This window comes from Anguilla anguilla, chromosome 2 (genome assembly GCF_013347855.1).
Source record: "Anguilla anguilla isolate fAngAng1 chromosome 2, fAngAng1.pri, whole genome shotgun sequence".
In the NCBI taxonomy this organism is placed as follows: Eukaryota; Metazoa; Chordata; class Actinopteri; order Anguilliformes; family Anguillidae; genus Anguilla; species Anguilla anguilla.
Genome location: NC_049202.1, coordinates 9,648,270 through 9,670,618, shown reverse-complemented (window position 1 = coordinate 9,670,618; position 22,349 = coordinate 9,648,270). Strand labels below are relative to the sequence as shown.

The 22,349-nt window shown below is 44.6% G+C and overlaps 3 protein-coding genes across 9 annotated transcripts in view; 2 read left to right on the top strand and 1 right to left on the bottom strand.

Moving 5' to 3' along the window:
- Nucleotides 1-364: 364 nt before the first annotated feature.
- aars2 (alanyl-tRNA synthetase 2, mitochondrial (putative)) lies at nucleotides 365-8,658 on the bottom strand. Its single transcript, XM_035404746.1, has 22 exons — nucleotides 8,390-8,658; nucleotides 7,523-7,711; nucleotides 7,255-7,400; nucleotides 6,676-6,867; nucleotides 6,162-6,306; nucleotides 5,856-6,001; nucleotides 5,529-5,637; nucleotides 5,230-5,268; nucleotides 5,022-5,133; nucleotides 4,562-4,689; nucleotides 4,087-4,231; nucleotides 3,740-3,909; nucleotides 3,500-3,613; nucleotides 3,183-3,323; nucleotides 2,951-3,088; nucleotides 2,695-2,798; nucleotides 2,436-2,544; nucleotides 1,999-2,121; nucleotides 1,515-1,625; nucleotides 1,075-1,158; nucleotides 874-984; nucleotides 365-678 (listed from the first exon to the last, which is right to left on the bottom strand). Exons 1-22 carry the CDS (start codon nucleotides 8,642-8,644, stop codon nucleotides 511-513), a joined length of 2,979 nt encoding a protein of 992 aa, XP_035260637.1. The 5' UTR covers nucleotides 8,645-8,658; the 3' UTR covers nucleotides 365-510.
- On the top strand, nucleotides 8,588-22,065 carry si:ch73-106k19.2 (glycine N-acyltransferase-like protein 3). 6 transcript variants are annotated; one of them, XM_035404770.1, is made up of 6 exons: nucleotides 8,588-8,882; nucleotides 9,262-9,383; nucleotides 9,656-9,763; nucleotides 9,938-10,070; nucleotides 19,948-20,074; nucleotides 20,417-22,065. In XM_035404770.1, exons 2-6 carry the CDS (start codon nucleotides 9,309-9,311, stop codon nucleotides 20,817-20,819), a joined length of 846 nt encoding a protein of 281 aa, XP_035260661.1. In that variant the 5' UTR covers nucleotides 8,588-8,882; nucleotides 9,262-9,308; the 3' UTR covers nucleotides 20,820-22,065. The 6 variants fall into 6 exon arrangements, with proteins under 6 accessions (XP_035260661.1, XP_035260659.1, XP_035260657.1 ...); XM_035404768.1 differs by lacking the exons at nucleotides 19,948-20,074; nucleotides 20,417-22,065 and adding exons at nucleotides 14,231-14,357; nucleotides 14,698-16,267; XM_035404766.1 differs by lacking the exons at nucleotides 19,948-20,074; nucleotides 20,417-22,065 and adding exons at nucleotides 10,361-10,487; nucleotides 14,698-16,267.
- The window catches only part of LOC118220683 (glycine N-acyltransferase-like protein 3), a 31,747-nt gene continuing 22,019 nt past the window's right edge, over nucleotides 12,622-22,349 (top strand). The window contains exon 1 of one of the 2 annotated variants that reach the window (XM_035404761.1): nucleotides 12,622-12,897. The gene's annotated coding sequence lies outside the window, so the exon portion shown is untranslated. Of the gene's footprint in view, nucleotides 12,898-16,724; nucleotides 16,780-22,349 lie in introns of those variants that run through there. The other variant, XM_035404763.1, reaches the window with a different exon arrangement.

Here is a 22,349-nt window from a genome sequence, read left to right as displayed (position 1 = left end):
ACACAGTATAAGAAACCTGAGAGAAAACTCAGCCTCTGATGTTTATACAGAACCCAGGTTATGCAAAAACATCTTCAGACTTACTTCATTTCAAGTGAAATTAATAGCAATTATTTACATATTTTACATATAACTGCATACATCTGGAACCAGCCAGTGACACACTTGCTTATCATAAATAAGCTGTACTTTAGATACTGCATACAGATACACTTACAAATCCCAGTAAGTGGTCCTGGGCTTCAGTGTAGGGTGTTAGGTCGGTGTGTTGGGTCAGTGTTGAGTCTCTGTCTTGGGGGTCTGTGTTGGGTTGGTGTGCTTGGTCTGTGTTGGGAGTCTGTTGTGGAGGTTAGTGTTTAGTTGGTGCGGTGGGTCAATGTTAGGTCATTCTGTTCGGTCAGAGCTGGATTGGCACTGGACCAGTGCATTGGGTCTGTTTTGGGTTGGTATTGGGTAAGTGTTGAGTTGGTATTGGGTCCGTGTGTGGGTCAGTGTTGGGTTGGTACTGGGTCAGTGTTGGGACTTGGCGCAGGCAAACTCCTCGGCCCACCGGAGGGCCTCTGTGATGTCCTGCGTGTTTCCTGTTCCCTTGGCAACAGTAGAGGACCCTCCTGCGTTGCCCCCCAGGTGGCTACAGACGGCCAGGGCCCAATCACTGGCAGAGAGAGCACTGCAGCCCTGCGGGGGAAAAGGGTTTCAAATACAGTCTGATCATATGCCAGCCAGCACCCGAAAACACACACTTTACTGTAATCACACCCCAAACACACACATCTCCATAACTCTTAATCATACGCTGAGTGCCCCCCAACCCCCCCGCCCCCCCCCGAACACACACATCTTACACTAACCCTAACCCCCCCGGGGCTGTACCTTGGGCACCTGACAGGCACACAGGACCCTCCCGGACTGCAGGTGGGACAGGAGCATGACCTTGGTCCCCGGGGCCCGATCACTGTACTGATTCACCACCTTCATCACCACCTGTGGGGCCCGGACAGAGTTTACACAGCCTGACTGGGTCTACGTGTAATGTTTTAAAAGAGCAGTTAGTGAGAACGAGGAGGACCGTACTGATATTGAATCTGCCTCCACAGTGTCCACGACCACAGCCTTACTGCCGTGTTTCTCCAGCAGGACGTGGGCTTTCCCTGCGGCCTGGGGGTAAGCAGATGGAACAAAATTAAGACACTATTGAAACACCATAAAACACCATAACATACAATTATTACCCCCCGTAATTTGCCATCTGGGAGGTAATAACTCATATTCAGCTGTAGAAAACACAGTTCCACTGCAGTAGTAATCAATATTCTTCTCTAAAAATCCCACTTCCACCAACAGCATTAGTGAATCTGACTGATTAAAAGTGGATCGTGTACACGTTATTCCACACGTAGCTATTTCACGTAAAAAGAGTAAGGGACTAAGAGAGTGAGGGACGATAAACAGCTTGTTACGGTTCAGAGGCTGCTGTTACGGTTGTAACAGAGACAGGACGGTGTGTGCTGTACCTCGCTGGTCTCCAGCTTCCTGATGGCAGTGTTGGTGGATCTCTGCATCGCTTTCAGACGATGATGGAGCTCTTTCCTCTGCCACTGTGGCATGAGCACGTTTTCCACCGCCTGGAACAGAGACCAGATGCGCTAATGCTAATGGTAACCACGGGCAAACGCAAACTGCTAACACTATAACCACAGGGAAACAGAGTCAATGCTGCTAATGCTAATCACAGGGAAACAGAGTCACTGCTGCTAACGCTAACCACAGGAAAACACAGTCAATGCTGCTAATGCTAACCACAGGAAAACACAGTCAATGCTGCTAACGCTAATCACAGGGAAACACAGCCAATGACGCTAATGGTAAACACAGGGATCATAGTCTACTACATAGCAAATGAGGGTGTCAGGAAAGCTAATGACGGTGTAGGGAACATTAATGAGGGTGTAGGAATGATGAGGTCATAGCGTAAGTGCAAACGGCGGCTTCATGTACATCAGTCAGCTGGCCCACTTCTTTGGATAGCCTGTGTGCAGTGCAGAGGGCGGAGCCTGCAGACGGTAGCCGTGCCGACAAAGACTCCACCTCCTGGACCAGGGTGTGCCCCGCCTCACGGGCCTGTGAGTCAGAAATAGCTTTTACATCACAGGCATCGGACACATGCTCTTATCCAGAGCCATTATACAGCTGGATATTTACTGAGCAATTTAGATGAGGTGCCTTGCTCAAAGATACAACTGCAGTGCCCTGCCTAGGATGAGGAAACTACTGAGTAACAATGAAAACCAGCAGGCTTCTCTCCAAGGGAAAGCGTGAACAGTAGCTACAGGAGAAATCACTCCAAGAGACACTGAGGTAAGCCAGTAGCGTGGCCTTTAAAATGTGTCTCCTAGGAATGGCTGAATGTATTTGATAAGGTGAAACAAACTGGCCTTTCGAGCTTCCTCTCCAGTGACAGCCACGACCCGGCTCACTCCCTTCACCAGCTGTCTCTCTGCCACAATGACAAAGTCATGGATCTCCCCCGTCCTCAGCAAGTGTCTGAAAACACACACAGGCAGTCACTGCTGTCTGTCAGAGACCATCCACAGAGGCTCAAGGAATCCCCAGATTTGTAGTTACAAACCCTTGCATTAAGCCACGTAAATCAGTAATAAATACTGTGAACATTTTCCTAGTAGATAATCTTACGTTCCACAGCAAAGCTCCACAGATGTCGGCCGGTCAGTGGAAGAGTTGGTCAGGTCAGGAACAGGGATTCCCACAGACACCACCCTGACTGGATCCGGGTACACCTGCAACGCACAAACATGATCCCGCTTAAGCCCACCAGCTTTCTTCTGCCTATGCTGGGCTGGGGTGGGGCCCAAGGGTTGTGTCCCCAGGGTGGGGCCCCAAGGGTTACTTTCCCTGGGTGCGGAGGGACGGGGGGTCCCCAAGGCCTTACCTCATCCACTGTTCTCAGGCCGGGTATGTGTTTGGCCAGGGCCAGCGGCAGCTCCTGGACGTACACATCCTCGTTCTGCGCGATGACTTCCTGCACCTTCTGCTCGACTTCCTGGAGCTGCTGGACGTTCAGAGAGCCCTGGAGACGGCAGGAGGGAAAGGGAGACGTTGAACTCCCTTTCTTCAAACGGCCGCATTTTCCCGCCACAGCCGGGGCTTGGCCGCGTTCTCACCCTCACGCTGAAGTCGAAACGCAGCCGGTCGGGCGTGACATGAGACCCCCTCTGCTCCACCCCCTCCCCCAGCAGCTGCCGGAGCGAGAAGTTGAGGACGTGTGTCGCCGTGTGCTTCACCATACAGGCCAGTCTGTGTGCCTGTGGCGAGACAGAGGATGGTCACCTCCACAAACACAAAACATACCCCCCCACCCCACCGAAGGACAGCCCTGTGGGTGACCCTGCAGCAGCACAGACGGCGGTCACCTCCAAAACGCAAAACATACGCCCCCCTCCCGACCGGCACAGAGCTGGGTCACCTTGGTAACACGTACCGTGTCTACAAACAGCTGGACCCTGTCACCAGTCCGCAGGGCGTCGCCGGCGGTTACCTGGTGGACCACGTACCCGCCCACCTGCTGCACCGCCTCCACCGGGAACAGGACGTCCTGCACAGAACAGGACAGCAAATCACTGTAATAAAATGAGTTAATTATATTCCCCAGCAGTGTCTCCACCAGGGGCTCTGGCCAGGTAAAGGTGTTGGCATAGGCACACCTGTGCAGAGAGGGTACCTGCAGCCCGTCCCGGATGAAGTAGCCCTGGTCGTGGGTCTGGCCTCCCTGCTCGGCGTAGAAGCAGGTCTGATCCAGGACCACCCCACACCTCTGCCCCTCCCGCACCTCCGACACCAGAGACTGTGAGCTGTACAGGGCTCGCACCGTGGACCAGCAGGACGGGAACACTGAGAGAGAGGAGCGAGGTTAGAGAAACACACTCTCACACACACACACACACACGTATACACACACGCACACACATACACTTATATACACACACGCACACAAGCACACACACACTCATGTAGACACACACATACAGACATACAGACATACACTCACACTCACAATCACGCACTCACCATATCGGCCATCCTGGTCCAGGGAATAGCGGTATTTTGGAGAATCGTCAGTGTGGGGAATCCCCGCCCCCTGCAGTGCTGAGAGACTGTGCAGATCCAGCTCAGTACAGCTCTCTCTGTTAGGACCCTCGGTATGAGTCTTCAACTGCAGGACCCCAAAACACAGGGGTTCCACATTAACCATATACAAATGCATACTGAGGAGAACAGGCCATTCAGCCCATCATTTACCTACGAACTAGAGAGTATCCAGCACCCAAGGATTTCTAACCTCCACTGCATGACCCGGCCAGCTCCAAAGTAAAATTGTGTTCCTGATATCAGTGTGGAATTTACCTTTAGTAATTTTCCTTTAGGGACTACATCTAATAGGGAATTTAACATTAACACTGTTTACCTCATAGGGTCAGACTTAAAAATGTATTTTAACCTTCAATGGTAGATATTTATGGTATCACACAAAAGAACAACTGACCTTTTCTTCTTCTGCCGCTAGCCTATCCACAGCCTCTGTATCCATGGTCACGCCCCTCTCCTCCAGCATTAAGCCAATCAGGTCCATGGGAAAGCCAAGGTTGCGATGCAGTGACCAGGCAACAGACCCTGATGGGCAGTATGGGTTTGATAGACAGGTGGCAAGAGTAGGTACATTAATACCAAAATCTACTAAGCAAAATACATTAATCTGACTCTGCGAACTGACAAGACTCTCAAAGTCACTAATAAATGGTGGCATAATATAACAAAGGCAGTTAATAAATTAGATACATTAGCTATCTATCTCCATGCTTCGCAATACCATGTGTACAAAACTTTTAGCTAGCAAACATGGCAGGACATCTTTTAAGTCAGCTACATTTATTCTGCATAGGAAGCTAATGCATGTTAAATGTGTGTCTGTTATTATCGTGTGACATGTCACATGAGTCACTTACCTGGAAACAGCTGGGCCCCGCCCATCTTCTGGAGGGTTCTGTCAATCACACCCCTCCCCTGCTTTAAGGAGGAGAGAAACTGGGCTTCGTTGTCGTTGATGATGTCCATGATCTAGAGGCACACATTGTAGTACGGTATTAATAGGGTTCTGATTTTATGGAACATACTGTAAGCTCACCCTCACAGCTCACCCATCAATCAGCTCACCCTCACAGTTTCTCTGTACAGTTCAGGATAGGCTTCACCCTGTAAGAGAAAGTACAGGAAGAGTGTCAGTGATACAGAAACAAATATCACAGCAAGTACAGAATACTGTACACACCAGGCCTCCCACACCATGACCCTATAGAGCTGCAGAGTCTGCTGGTTTTTCTTGTCACTCTGTACTTAACTAATTAATCAACCGTTTAAAGAGAAGGCTTTTCGGAATGTTTTTTATTTTATTTAGTCAGTGTTCTAGAACTCTGTTGTTTTCAATTTCAATTTCCGTCCTGGCCGAGACGCACCAGTATTTGGGCCACAGTGGGGACCAGGCTGGCCAGCGTCCCCGGGGGGGCCAGCAGCACCTCTGTGGAGTAACGCACCGCCCGCCGTAGAATGCGCCTCAACACCAGCCTGCAGAACACACACACGCGCACACACACACACACACACGCACACACACACACACACTTAGCTGATTCCTGCTAATGGCCCCTCCCCTCTGCAAACACCTGCAGTGCAGCATAGCACTAACTGGACTCACTTGGTGTCTGAGCGGAGACACCCTGCTGGGCTAAGGGGACTCACTCGGTGTCTGAATGGAGACACCCTGCTGGGCTAAGGGGACTCACTCGGCGCCGGACATGCCGGGGTAGACTCCGTCGGCGATGCAGACGGACAGGGTGCGGATGTGGTCAGCGAGGACGCGGTACGCCATGTCCACATTTCCGTCATCGGCCTGTCCGGTTCGGCCACGGTACTCCGGACACCTGGAGTTCTGGGGGGGGGGGGGGGGGGAGAGACAGCAGGGTCAGGGCACTTTTCTCTGTTCTATCATAAATAGGAAGCCTCTGTCCTTTTAAAGAGTACAGGAAGAGAGGGTACCAGTTGAACAGGTAAGAGAGGGTACCATTTTAACAGCAGGTAAGAGAGGGTACCTGGTGAATGGCAGACAGCAGAGGGGTGAACAGGTCGGTGTCGTAGTTGGAGCGCTGGCCCTGCAGGACGGTGACCAGCCGCTCCAGGCCCATCCCGGTATCCACACTGAGCTGGGGGAGGGGCCGCAGGCTGCCGTCCACCTCCCTGCAAGAGCAAGAGTTAAACACAGACACAGACACTCTGAGCCACTGACTGAGTCACAGACGCCCGGAGCCACAGACACACTGAGCCACCGACTGAGTCACAGACACCCTGAGCCACTGACTGAGTCACTGACACACTGAGCCACAGACACATAGAGCCACAGACACCCTGAGCCTCTGAAACCCTAAGCACGTTTGCATGCCTACTTGCTTTTGGTGAATAAATCTTTTCCTTTCGTTCAAACCTGGTGTCAGCTTTGTTATGTTTCTGGTGGCTCTGGTGCAGCCTTAACACTGACACACTGAGCCACTGACAGCCCCGCACGTTCAGTTACTGACAGAATCACAGCTCCAGGTTAGATCTGTATACCTGGTGTACTGCATGAAGACCAGGTTCCAGATCTCAACCACCTCCGGGCTGTCCTGGTTCACCAGGCTGGCCGCGTTCCGCCCCCCTACATGATCGTAGTGGATCTCCGTGCACGGACCGCAGGGCCCCGTCTCCCCCATCTCCCAAAAATTCTCCCTCATCCCAAACGGCAGGACGCGACTTGGTGGGACCCTGCAGGGGTTCCAGGTGAGGAGACAGAGACAGAGACAGAGGTGCAGTGTGCAATCAGGTGCAGCAAGGTGTATTAGTGTATGTATTTCATATGCAATACTAGCTGCTGACCTCCGTCCCTGCATGGTTTATCGCCCTGCACCACCTTCAAAGCAATGTACACCTCCCCCATTTTCACGGTAGCTTATAGATACATTTACTTGGGATGTATTTTGTATTTTGTAACAGAACACACCGTTGTGTGTTCTTCACCCTTTTCCTGGCTGGATTGTTCACTGGGTCTTTGGAATGAGGAGATTCATTCCTGTTAGATTTACATCATGACGTCTGTGTAGAGTTGCTGAGGGTGGGGGGCACAGGGGAGGGGGCAGAGGGGAGGGGGCCTACCCCAGGCTCAGCCAGATTTCCCGCGTTTCCTCGTCAGCCGCCAGCCCCAGAGCGGCGTCCCCGCCGAAGTACGACACGTACAGCCGATCCGGCGGGATCCCGTACACCTCCGTCAGCAGCTCCCAGGCCATGGAGCAGGCCTCTTCCTGAAACAGAGAAATCCCACGCGCTCTTATCCGTCTGTCCTGTCAAGGGTCTGTCTATCCGGGAACTGTCATCACACAAAAGTCTGGACAAGTGCAGGAGCTGGACAGACAGACAGACAGACCTTGAAGTAGTCTCCGAAGGACCAGTTTCCCAGCATCTCGAAGAAGGTGTGATGGTAGACATCCCGGCCCACGTCGTCCAGGTCGTTGTGCTTGCCGCCGGCGCGGACGCATTTCTGACTGTTCACCACCCGCCGGTAATGCGCCATCTCGCTGCGAGGGTCCACCGCGCCCAGGAAGATGGGCTTGAACTGGGAGAGCAGGGGAGCAATTCAAACCACAAATCAGCCAGCAACACTTATCATTACCAAACATCCCAATAACCTAACACAGGCCTGTGACACACTGTGCACTATGCTTTCAGTTGAAGTAGGGCATAGTTGGGTAGGTTGCTAATTTAATTCATTAAGGATTTCAGAGCTGACACAGCCTGTCCAGGAAATGTACAGCAGACTGTGATGTCCAGGTCGTAAACAGCACAGTACTGCATCCGAATATTCTAGCTGAACCCAAGATCCACAAACGTTTACGGTTTTTGGATATATTCCTTTGGTTTACACCTGTATTTGTGCTGTTCGGTGAATTAACGTGCTTCTTCTTTGCAAACCAAAAGGGAGACTGGAGAAAAATTAAGCAGTAAATAATGTTACATTAACCAGTAACACATTGTATTGTGTTAGTAGCTACACAGGCTAGCTACTTTACCGTAGCGATCTAGTTGCCATCTATAACGCAAGTCAACAGTTTACGGCAGTAAATGCATAACTGCAGCGGATCTAAATAACACAGCACTGGCATATTTTAAGGAACAACACGTTCAAAAGGGCACCCCGTATGCGCTGAAAATGTCCACATGCTGTGGCCGATTTAAGCAGTGTTATAGATCTCAGGCAAATACTACTGACAGTGCGTTGACAGCTGTCAGTTACCTGGTTCATGCCTGCATTGACGAACAAGAGGCTTGGGTCCCCTCGCGGGCGCACTGGAGAGGACTGCACAAGCTTGTGTCGGTGCCGATCTCTGAAGAATTCAGTAAACATACTTCGTACTCTTTTTGACGTGAATTCGGCATGTCTCGCCGTAGAAGTAAAGGCTAAGCGCGCCCTTAAGCCTATCACTGAGCTGAAATATTTCGCGTTTAAAAGAGCTTGGCATGTTTTGGGAATCCTCATGTACGCAGCCATCTTTGGGACTGGCAGCGTACTGCTGAGGTCAAAGGTAAAGGCTTTGCTGCAGCCTCAACAACGGGAAAAAAAAGTAATGCAAACAGCTGAACTTCCTGGTCAACGGAAACAGAATGTTTTTAATAAACCTTTCATTACATTGATAAAACTGAAGTGTCATATTGTTTCTGAAAATGTCTCTGAGTAAACTGAGAGGCTGTGTTTAAATCGTCAACGAATTCAGACCCAAGAAACAAAGGTGAGGTCACTGTCAACAAATGTATTTGGTCAACAACAGCAGGCCTGCGGACGCCGTGTTTTTTGTTTAAAAAACTATAACAAGTCGAGCAATGGTGGAGTTTTTGTAGTATCCCAACCGCTGGGAAACCCATTAATTCCGTTATATATTTTTCTTAAAAGCTTTGACGTATTACTATCTGTGGGAATGTGAAGAAAATTCAACCGAATATGAACAAAAGTGTTCGAAAACAAATTTACATACCGCACCTTTAATTAGCCTACCTTTAAGGACGGAGCTAGATAATATTATTTCCCATTACCAAAAAAAAAAAAAAATACTTCTATGTAACTTTATTTGTTGAAAATTCCCGTTGTAAAATAGTTCCTTATATTTGTAGCTGTCTGCTTATCAAAGTCAGTGGCCCACGCCTGCAGAGGTTGCAGAATGTATGTTCTGTGCACTGAAGAGTTGAAGTCAGCAGAACAAATCCTAAAAGGATTATTCCCGGAATCACTGAAGGTAAAACACAGAGTTGTAAAACGGTTCAGGCCAAGGACAACTCATCTCTCCTGTCTCTATTCACAATCTTGCTGTTAGTTTAAACTTGGGCAGTACACATCTAATTGTTCTCATTCTCTCATATATTTGCATTTAAATTTTCCACATATTTTTTTGCAATTAATTTGTAACTAGTTCCTCACTCTCTACAAAAAATAAATAAATAAATAAAATTCAATTGCACTGTACATTACACTGACGTTATACCAAATATTTTGTCTTGTTATTTCTAGGTGTATGGCTGTCTGTATAATATCAACAGAGGAAAACCATATAACTGGGAAGTAATTGCTGATTCTTGGCCAGACTTTAGGGCAATCATCTGTAAGCCAAAACATCAGGTAGAGCGTAGTTTTCACCCAGTTTTATGAATTAATAGAATGTAGAATTTGTAGGTGTTTGGTAACTTGAATGTTTCTATAAGTCCTATAATTGAACCAAAGTCTGAAAACTGAATTTCATCCCTGGTCTCTTGATGCAAAAATGATCAAAGCGCAGTTGCTTTTATTGTTTAGTCAAGGCAGGATTATCAGGACCGAGAGGGGGATTGCAACATGTGCCACATCTACGCCAAGGACAAGGGGAGCTTGCAAAAACTACTTGGCACCAGTGGCCTTCTTGACTGGAGCCAGTTCACATTATTGGCAGGTGAAAATTACAGTAAACCCCTGATTATAGCATACAGGCTATTACTTCACAATGGGAAAAAAATGTAGGCTTCAGCTGAATTTCAGTGCTATGATCAGTGATTACTATAAAATACTGAGTACCATTATGATATTGACCATGTACAACAGTTGATTTAAAACTCAAGAATCTTTCAGGTTTTGATGGGTGGACTTCTGGATCCAGGCCTCTCCCACTCTGGCTCTGTGTATTACCAATATTTTACAGGCCTGTCAGTCATTCGGCGTTGTGTTTATGTGCTTCTGTTAAAGGGGTTGACAGCAAACATCTGGATGCAGTGAAGGAACTGGCAGCTTGCAAAAACACACCAACAGAGACAGAGCTGGTCATGTTTGTGATGACACTTGAGGATGCCAGCCATCTCAAGGACCCAGAAAGGTAGACAAACCTTAGTGCTACTTTGTATGCAAGCTTCACCTTTCTTCCTAGTAATAATGCATGAAATAAAACCACAGACCAAATATCAATAAATATCATATATATAAATCAGCCAGCACATTATCAGTGTTCACACATGCCCCTAACCGTTAGATAATTGGGTTTGTAGCTTAGTGGTTGGAGCTCTTTAGTAAGGTGCTTAAACTGAATTTTCCCATTAAATGTCCAGATGTATGAATGGAAATATGTTTAAAGCATATGATAATAAATATCTGAATGTAATTGAATAAAGTTCTTGTACTGAATAATAATGCGATTCTTCTCTCTGTCACTAGCGATTTAGCGAGCAGGCTAAAGCCGCTCACCACAGCCCATGCTGAGCTGGTCAACAGCCAATGGAAGCACGGGTCCAGCAAGAGCAGCTACAATTCTATAGTGAGCTACATCTCTAACTACCCCAGTTTGTGTGTGACCGCGGAGGATGGCACACCAGTGTCCTGGCTGCTCCTGTATCATCACAGCGCCCTCGGCCTGCTCTACACCTCACCTGAGCACAGGCGTAAGGGCCACGCCCGGCTGCTGGTCACCACCATGGTCAAGGCACTGCTGGAGCAGGGCCGTCCGGTTTACAGTTTCGTGGAAGAGGACAACCTCGTGTCCTACAGCCTCTTCACGTCTCTGGGTTTCAGTCACAAGCCAGACTATCGTGCAGTTTGGTTCCAGCTCAACCCCAGATGAATGTCCCAGGAGCAAGTGACGATCTCAAACCCTGTTTCTTAATGCCTGGTACAATTTATAGGTTTTTTGCCTTCTTGTAAATGGACCAATACTTTTCCAGTTTAGTCTCACTGAAATATAAAGAATTCTACATTAGGGTTTTGGCAAATTTGCCAAATTGCTAAATTAAAACAGTTCCTGGAGAGTGTTTGCTTTTGCTTCACCACATCTCAAGAACCATGAAGATTAGATTGGAGGAGATAAGTAAGAAGAAGAGATAGGAAAAAAGCAAGGGTTACATTTTTAAGATGCCATTTCTGTATGTTGTTGTGGCCTTTAATTCTTTTGGAATCTTACTTCAAAATTTTTTTTTTTGTTTGTTTTTTGCCAATATTGTTTGGCTGAATGGTCTGCGCCCAGTTCAGATATAGGCAAAGAAATCTTTTGGTACTCTGTTTCATTATGAGTCCTTGACTCAAATTCCTCCTGTAGGTCATCTGCCGACACAGAAATGGAAAGTCCAGGGGTCAGAAAGTAAAAGTCCTGCCATGTGCTTCTTCCCCCCGCAGACTTATCCAGCTGATTTCACTAATTAGTTCTACCTCCTGGCTGGAGATTTCTGCTAATAGGTAATTCCAGGTGATTGCAACAAAATACTGGGAAGGACTACTACTTTCTGAACCTTGATTTTCCACCTCTGCTCTGACCAGATACTGATAAAAGCTTGCACCTCGTCATTGGTACACAATTTTGACAGATTTTCTTTTTCCATTTCAAAATTTTCTTGCTCTCTAGCTGTTGCTCAATGTTTTTCTGTTCCCGGTATTTAAAAATGGCTCTTGAGGGAGGATTACACCCTGGACAGGTCACCAATCTATCTCAGGGCCCCCACACCATTCATTCAAACACTCATATCTATGGGCACTTTAGAGTCTCCAGTTAGCCTAACCTCACAGAAACACAGGGAGAACATGCAAACTCCACACAGAAAGGACCTTCTTGGTGTGAGGTGACAGGGCTGCCCACTGCACAACCATGCCACCCACAAAAAGTTCCTGAGCTCTGGGAAAGCTTCCTGAGCTGGGATAGGTTCTGATTATTGCCTTCAACACTCACCTTGGGAGAAACAAGTTGTGGTTTGGTATCTTCTTTGATTTATTTATTTCGTGACTGTAGCTTGTCTTTGTCTATTCATTGTTTAAGGCAGTTAAACCTTGGTCTTTAGATTAAATGTTGACTACTTTGTGTAACTCAGTAAATCTCTTTGTTTTAATCTGGTTGTGAGTTATAGCCCACATTTGTATAAAGGTTGATCCAGCAGGTTTCTCTATCTATCAGTGAACTTGGTAATTTCATTTATAATTGATATAGTTGATAATAATTAACAAATTAAATCAAATATATCTGAGTGCTTAATATTAAATCAGGGTGTTAGCTGTAAAAAAAACTGCTGGATTCGGAAATTGTCCAATGACAGTCCCAGATTCGTATCCGCCTCTCCCTTTCTCCTTTGTGGGTGGGCTTTGACATATCATTTCCATGGAGATATGTTTGCCATAGACTGTATAAAAATAGGTTTGCCTTCAAAGTACTGCTATGAAAAAAATTTATCTAACAGCTGATCTTCCTTGTCGACTGGAACTAAATGTTTAAAATAACCTATAGATGCATTGATAGAAATTCCACTTGTTAAATAAGTAATTCATCATATTTGTAGCTGTCTGCTTATCCAAGTCAGCGGTCCACACCTGCAGACCTTGTAGAATGTTTGTTCTGGGCACTGAAGAGTTGAAGTCAGCCGAACACATCCTAAGAGGATCATTCCCGGAATCATTAAGGGTAAAACTCTGTTTTATATTCCTGTTCAGGCCAAGGAAAACAAATCTCTCTTGTCTCGATTATCGGTCTTGCTGTTAGTTTAAACATGGGCAGTATACATCTAAATGTTCTCATTCTGTCATATATTTATATTTGCATTTTAATTTTCCATATATTCTTTGCAATTAATTTATAACTGGTTTGTCACTCTCTACAAACAAATATCAGTTCCACTGTACATTACACTGACATTATGCCAAATCTTCTGCTTTGTTATTTCTAGGTTTATGGCTGTCTGTATAATATCAACAGAGGAAAACCATATAACTGGGAAGTAATTTCTGATTCCTGGCCAGACTTTCGGGCTATCATCTGTAAGCCAAAACTGCAGGTAGAGCCAATCACTGAGTTTTATGAATGAACAGAATGTATAATTGTTCTTCTCTGGTATTGTTTGTGCTATTTGTAGGTTTTGGTAACTTTAATTCTTCTTTACATCCAATTGGAGAAAACGCTGATTACAGAATTTCTACTCTGGTCTCTTGATGCAAAAATGATCTGAGCACAGTTGCTTTTACTGTTTAGTCAAGGCAGGATTATCAAGACCGAGAGGGGGATTGCAACATGTGCCACATCTACGCCAAGGACAAGGAGAGCTTACAAAACCTGCTTGGCACCAGTGGCCTTCTTGACTGGAGCCAGTTCACATTATTGGCAGGTGAAAATTATAGTAAACCTGTGATTATAGCATGAGTGAGGTTTATATTCATCAGGGCTGGCTGCAATCAAGCCTGGCTGTGTTCAGTCAGCTGAATCAAATTACCAATTAAATTAGGTTAATTGTTTATGTAATTAAGGGGGCAATTGCTTTTTCACATGGGTAATCTGGGTGTTTGATAACTTTTTTCATTAAATAAATGAAATAATTTTTAAAATCTGGTTTTGTGTTTACTCAGTTTACCTTTGTCTAATATTACATTTTGTCTAAAGATATGCAATAATAGAATATGATGCAATAATAAAATAATAGAATTCAACTTATTTTTCACGGCATCATTGTGACATATACAACAGTAGATGTGAAACTCAGGAGTCTTTCTGGTTTTGATGACTGTTAGAGACTATTAGACACTCTGGCTCTGTGTATGGCCATTATTTTACAAGCCTGTCAGTCATTAGGTCTTCGTGTTTATGCTCTTCTGTTAAAGGGGTTGACGGCAAACATCTGGATGCAGTGAAGGAACTGGCAGCTTGCAAAAACACACCAACAAAGATGCAGGGGTTCATGTTTGCAATGACACTTGAAGATTCCAACCATCTCAAGGACCCAGAAAGGTAGAGAAACCTTAGTGTCATATTGTTCACAAGCCTCACCTTTGCCAGATTTCTACTTAGTAATAACGCATGAAATAAAACCACAGACCAAATATCAATAAATATCATATATATAAATCAGCCAGCACATTATCAAGTGTTCACACATGCCCCTACTAGTTAGATAATTGGGTTTGTAGCTTAGTGGTTGGAGCTCTTTAGCAAGGTGCTTAAACTGAATTCTCCTATTAAATGTCCAGATGTATAAATGGAAATGTGTTTAAAGCATATGATAATAAATATCTGAATGTAATTTAGTTCTTGTCCTGAATAATGTTGCGATTCTTCTCTCTGTCACTAGCGATTTAGCGAGCAGGCTAAAGCCGCTCACCACAGCCCATGCTGAGCTGGTCAACAGCACATGGAAATACGGGTCCAGCAAATGCAGCTACAACTCTATAGTGAGCTACATCTCTAACTACCCCAGTTTGTGCGTGACTGCGGAGGACGGCACACCAGTGTCCTGGCTGCTCATGAGTCACCACGGCACCCTCGGCCTGCTCTACACCTCACCTGAGCACAGGCGTAAGGGCCACGCCCGGCTGCTAGTCACCACCATGGCCAGGGCACTGCTGGAGCAGGGCCGTCCCATCTACGCTTTCGTGGAAGAGGGCAACAACCCGTCCTACAGCCTCTTCACGTCTCTGGGCTTCAGTCACAAGCCAGACTTTCGTCCAGTTTGGTTCCAACTCAACCCCAGATGAATGTCCCAGGAGCAAGTGCCGATCTCAGACCCTGTTTGTTAATGTCTAGTGCAATTGATAGGTTTTTTTCTTGTAAGTGTACCTACATTTTGCCAGTTTAGTCTCACTGAAATATAAATACTTTTGCAAAAGGGGTTTGGCAGATATGTCAGCACTGTCACATACCTAGATTTTAGATTGTTCAGATTTCTGCTAATAGGTCATTCCAAATGATTGCAACAAAATAATGGGTACGACTATTACTTTCTGAACCTGGATTTTCCACCTCTGCTCTGACCAGATACTGATCAAAGCTTGCACCTCGTCATTGGTACACAATTTTGACAGGTTTTCTTTTTCCATTTCAAAACGTTCTTGCTCTCTAGCTGTCGCTTAATGTTTTTCTGTTCCCAGTATTTAAAAATGGCTCTTGTGGTCTCCTTGGCGATTCTCGCAAATATTGCGATTGACTAATCCGCAATGTTCAGTGCTATAAGCTCCACCCCAGTAGTTTGCAGACCTTAGAATAGTAATACCTCACAAGCAGGGACAACAAAGGGGGATAAGAACCATGCCCCAGGAACCAAAATCGACCTTTAGTTCTGCAAAAAGTTCCTCCATCCATCCATTATCTGTACCCGCTTATTCTTGGGCAGGGTTACGGGGGGTGCTAGATCCTATCCCAGCATGCATTAGGCTTGAGGCAGGAATACACCCTGGACAGGTCACCAATCTGTTGCAGGGCCCCCACGCCATTCATTCAAACACTCATATCTATAGGCACTTTAGAGTCTCCAGTTAGTCTAACTACATGTCTTTGGACTGTGGGAGGAAACTCACACAAACACAGGGAGAAAATTCAAACTCCACACAGAAAGGCCCGGGCTGGGATTCAAACCCAGTACCTTCTTGGTGTGAGGTGACAGTGCTGCTCACTGCAAGACGATGCCGCCCACAAAAAGTTCCTGAGTTCTGGGAAAGGTTCCTGAGTTGGAATAGGTTCTGATTATTGCCTTCAACACTCACCTTGGGAGAAACAAGTTGTGGTTTTGTATCTTTTTTCATTAACTTCTGTCGTGACTTTAGCTTGTCTTTGTCTATTCATTGTTTAAGGCAGTTAAACCTTGGTCTTTAAATTAACTGTTGACTACTTTGTGTAACTCAATACATCTCTTTGCTTTAATCTGATTGTGAGTTATAGCCCACATTTGTATAAAGGTTGATCCAACAGGTTGCTCTATCTATCAATGAACTTGGTAATTTCATTTATAATTGATATAGCCTAGTTGACAAAAATTAACAAATTAAATCAAATATATCTGTGTTACATGTTGGATATGTGTGGAGTTTGAACTGCTGAGTTGTGATCTGCATTAACAGTGCTTAATATTGAAACAGGGTGTTAGGTGTAAAAAACTGCTGTACTCGGAAATTGTCCAGTGACAGTCCCAGACCCGTATTCGCCTCTCCCTTTCTCCTTTGCGGGCGGACTTTGAGATATCATTGCCATGGAAATATTTTTGCCCTCGCGGCACTGCTATGAAAAAATTCAAACAGCTGGACTTCCTGGTCGACGGGAACTAAATGTTTAGAATAACTCTGGGGTGCACTGATAAAACTTTGCTGAAAAGGGCCTCTGAATAAACCGGGAGTTTGTGTTCAAATTGTCAACGAATTCAGAACCAAGAAACGAAGGTGAGGTGAAGTGACTCAAAAGCTTGATTTGCTCAATCAAGCTGCAGACCTGCAGACGCCGTGTTTCTTAAATGCGTGTGCTCGCATTGTAGTGTGTGACGACACACCGTGCAAATTTTACGCTATCATGTTCCTTTTTTGTTAGGTGAATCTGTACAGTTAACACCGCCACAACAATTTCAGATGAGACAAGGCCGTAGGAGAAATCAAAGTTTTAAAAAAGCAGCACAATTTAATACACGACCGAAGTTATAGTAGAATAATCATAAACAAGTCGGGCAATAGTGCAGTTTTGTCATGTCCTAACTGCAAGAGAAACCATTAAGAAATTCCAGGTAAGACTCCTTTCAGCATGGTCAAATGGTCGTTATGTAGGCTCCTGGTTTAAGCTAGTACTGGAGGGAGATGATATATTCGACCTGTTATATTATGAGTCGGAAGTCGCTATGATCAGTTTCATATCGATGTTTATGCCAAAAATGTAAATATCTGAAAATTTCCACAGTAAATCAGCTTTATATTTCGTATGCATTTGGCCTGGGAATTGCTTTTCACTAATCTGGTGAAAGTGTTGGCCGAATATAGTAGTCTACTGTCATATATGCGGTTACAATGAACTTTAGTCGTCATATCTCCTCACTGGTACAGTAAAAAGACAGTAAAATGTTCTAATTTATTATGCATACAGTCTGGACCTTTGTCATGACAAATCCAGAGAATTTGTGGACTAATTATGGAGAAGTCTTTTGGAACTCACTCTCATACTTCGTATTTATCATGTATCCCATATACAGTTATGATCAAATTAATTATTGCTGTAAAACATTTTCATGTTGGGTATGCACTTAGTCTGAGCCTGGTTTAATACAAATTTGGTTTAGGCTATGTGTAGACTAACTGGTAAATCTTGAAATTGCATTTGTTAGTTGCAGCAGTAGCTACAGTAAAATTGTTCTTCTAGAGTATTAAATGCTAGGTGAAAAGAATACTCTACATTAGGTACATTTTTATATTCATTTATTGACCTACTACAGTATGCCAGATGAATGAGGACTCCGTGTTACTCGCATTAAATCGCTCTTTCTGTCTTTCCTGGTGTTGTGCTTTAACAAAGTACCACTATACTTGGTGTAAGAGAGCTTTCCTGATTGGTTGTTAAGATTCAGTTGGGGTCAAATTTTGGAGCGGCTGATTTCAGAACATGGGGCAGTCAGAGAGACCAGATTTTTCTTAGAGCATTTGATTTATTTATATCTGTCAGTATGTGAAGGAAATTTAACCAAATAGGAACAAAAGGGTTCTAAACAAACTTACATACCGCATCGTTAATAACCTTTTAGGATGGCACCAAATGACAAAACTTTCCATGAGCAAAAGAAAGACTTCTGTGTAACTTCCTTTGTTGAAAATTTGAGTTGTTAAATAATTATTCATCATATTTGTAGCTATCTACTTATCCAAGTCAGCGGTCCACACCTGCAGACCTTGTAGAATGTATGTTCTGGGCACTGAAGAGTTGAAGTCAACGGAACACATCCTAAGAGGATTATTCCCGGAATCATTAAGGGTAAAACTCTGATTTATATTCCTGTTCAGGCCAAGGAAAACTAATCTCTCCTGTCTTGATTCTCGGTCTTGCTATTAGTTTAAACTCGGGCAGTATACATCTAATAGTTCTCATTCTGTCATATATTTGTATTTGCATTTTAATTTTCTTTGCAGTTAATTTGTAACTGGTTCATCACTCTCTACAAACGTATATCAGTTCCACTGTACATTACACTGACATTATACCAAATCTTTTGTCTTGTTATTTCTAGGTGTATGGCTGTCTGTATAATATCAACAGAGGTAAACCATATAACTGGGAAGTAATTGCTGATTCTTGGCCAGACTTTAGGGCAATCATCTGTAAGCCAACACCACAGGTAGAGCCAATCACTGAGTTTTATGAATGAACAGAATGTAGAATTTTTCTTCTCTGGTAGTATTTGTGTTATTTGTAGGTTTTGGTTACTTGATAACTTACATCCAATTGGAGAAAACACTGATAAGAGAATTTCAACCCTGGTCTCTTAATGCAAAAATGATCAAACCACAGTTGCTTTTATATTTTAGTTAAGACAGGATTGTCAGGACCAAGAGGAGGATTTAAACATGTACCACATCTACACCAAGGACAAGGAGAGCTTGAAAAAACTGCTTGGCACCAGTGGCCTTATTGACTGGAGCCAGTTCACATTATTGGCAGGTGAAAATTGCAGTAAACCCCTGATTATAGCATACAGGCTATTACTTCACAATGGGAATAAATGTACAGTGCCATGAAAAAGTATTTACCCCCTTCCTGATTTCTTCTATCATTGTATATTTGTCACATTGATTGGTTTCATTTCTTTCGACAAAATGTAATATCACACAAAATGAAACTGAGTAAACACAATACACATTCATAAAATGATTATTTCATTTATTTAGTGACAGGCTGGCCACTCCTGGAAAGGTTCACTAGTGTTCCAAGTGTTCTCCATTTGAAGATAATAGCTTTCACTGTGATTCGATGGAGTCCCAGAGCCTTAGAAATGGCTTTGAAACCCTTTCCAGAGTGATATATTTCAACATTTTCCTCATCTCTTCTGGAATTTCCTTTGATCGTGGCATACTATACTTATAGAAACTTTGTGGTGACTACTTCACTCTGACTGAAAGATTTTACATGAATGAGGTTTAGATTCATCAGGGCTGGCTGCAATCAAGCCTGGCTGTGTTCAGTCAGCTGAATCTAATTATACATTAAATTTGGTTAATTGGTTGATTGAGTAATTAAGGGGGAAATTAATTTTTCACATAGGTAAAATGGGTGTTTGATATTTTTTTCATTAAAGAAAGTTATGCAATAATAGAATATTATGCAATAATACAATTATAGAATGCAAATTCTTTTTCATGGCGCTGTAAGTTTTAGCTGCATTTCAGTGCTATGATCAGTGTTTACTATAAAATACTGAGACTCATTGTGACATATACAACAGTAGATGTAAAACTCAAGAATCTTTCTGGTTTTGATGGCTGGACTACTGGATCCAGGCCTGTCCCACTCTGGCTCTGTGTATTGCCATTATTTTACAAGCCTCTCAGTCATTAGGCTTCGTGTTTATGCTCTTCTGTTAAAGGGGTTGACAGCAAACATCTGGATGCAGTGAAGGAACTTGCAGCTTGCAAAAACACACCAACAAAGACGCAGGTAGTCATGTTTGTGATGACACTTGAGGATGCCAGCCACCTCAAGGACCCAGAAAGGTAGAGAAACCTCAGTGCCATTTTTTGCCAGCTTCACCTTTGCCAGATTTCTTCTTAGTAATAATGAATGAAATAAAACCAGAGATCAAGTATCAATAAATATCACATATATAAATCAGCCAGCACATTATCAGTGTTCACACATGCCCCTACTAGTTAGATAATTGGGTTTGTAGCTTAGTGGTTGGAGCTCTTAAGCAAGGTGCTTAAACTGAATTCTCCTATTAAATGTCCAGATGTATAAATGGAAATGTGTTTAAAGCATATGATAATAAATATCTGAATGTAATTGAATAAAGTTCTTGTCCTGAATAATGTTGCGATTCTTCTCTCTGTCACTAGCGATTTAGCGAGCAGGCTAAAGCCGCTCACCACAGCCCATGCTGAGCTGGTCAACAGCACATGGAAATACGGGTCCCGCGAATGCAGCTACAACTCTATAGTGAGCTACATCTCTAACTACCCCAGTTTGTGTGTGACCGCGGAGGACGGCACACCAGTGTCCTGGCTGCTCCTGTATCATCACAGCGCCCTCGGCCTGCTCTACACCTCACCTGAGCACAGGCGTAAGGGCCACGCCCGGCTGCTGGTCACCACCATGGCCAGGGCACTGCTGGAGCAGGGCCGTCCGGTTTACGGTTTTGTGGAAGAGGACAACGTCGCGTCCTACAGCCTCTTCACGTCTCTGGGCTTCAGTCACAAGCCAGACTATCGTCCAGTTTGGTTCCAGCTCAACCCCAGATGAATGTCCCAGGAGCAAGTGACAATTTCAGATCCTGTTTGTTAATGCCTGGTGCAATTGATAGGTTTTTTTCTTGTAAGTGTACCTACATTTTGCCAGTTTAGTCTCACTGAATATAAATACTTTTGCAATAGGGATTTGGCAGATATGTCAGCACTGTCACATACCTAGATTTTAGATTATGGCCTTTGAGAGAGAGGCATTATTTGCGGCAAACTTGTTCAGATTTCTGCTAATAGGTAATTCTAGGTGATTTCAACAAAATGCTGGGGAGGACTACTACTTTCTGAATCTGGATTTTCCACCTCTGCTCCGACCAGATACTGATCAAAGCTTGCACCTTGTCACTGGTACACAATTTTGACAGGTTTTCTTTTTCCATTTCAAAACATTCTTGCTCTCTAGCTGTTCCTCAATGTCTTTCTGTTCCCAGTATTTAAAAATGGCTCTTGTGGTCTCCTTGGTGAGTCTCGCAAATATTTCGCGATTGACTAATCCGCAATGTTCAGTGCTATAAGCTCCACCCCAGTAGTTTGCAGACCTTAGACTGGTAATACCTCACACACAGGGATGACAAAGGAGGATAAGAACTATGTGCCGGGAACCAAAATCGACCTTTAGTTCTGCAAAAAGTTCCTCCATCCATCCATTATCTATACCCGCTTATTCTTGGGCAGGGTTACGGGGGGTGCTAGATCCTATCCCAGCATGCATTAGGCTTGAGGCAGGAATACACCCTGGACAGTTCACCAATCTATTGCAGGGCCCCCACGCCATTCATTCAAACACTCATATTTATGGGTACATTAGAGTCTCCAGTTAGTCTAACTACATGTCTTTGGACTGTGGGAGGAAACTCACACAAACACAGGGAGAAAATTCAAACTCCACACAGAAAGGCCCAGGCCGGGATTCAGACCCAGTACCTTCTTGGTGTGAGGTCACAGGGCTGCCCACTGCACAACCATGCCGCCCACAAAGAGTTCTGGGAAAGATTCCTGAGCTGGGATAGGTTCTGATTATTGCCTTCAGCACTCACCTTGGGAGAAACAAGCTGTGGTTTGGAATCTTCTTTGATTAATTTCTGTCATGACTGTAGCTTGTCTTTGTCTATTCATTGTTTAAGGCAGTTAAACCTTGGTCTTTAGATTAAATGTTGACTACTTTGTGTAACGCAATTAATCTTCGCATCAAATTTAAAACATTGGTCCTAGCATACCAGGCAGTCAAGGGATCAGCCCCAGCATACCTCCACAAGATATTCAAACTCTACATGCCAGCTAGATCCCTCCGTTCTGCTACCTCAGGACGCCTGGCACCTCCCCCTCTTCGCACCTGCACTTCCAGAACACGTCTCCTGTCTGTTCTGGCCCCACGATGGTGGAATGACCTCTCCGTGGAGGTCAGAACAGCTGAGACACTGACCCATTTCAAACGACGACTGAAGACTCACCTCTTCAGGCTGCACCTCTCCCCATCCCTCCCTACCCCCCTGTAAATGACTGTAAGCTTAGGGTTGTAACTAGGCAGCTG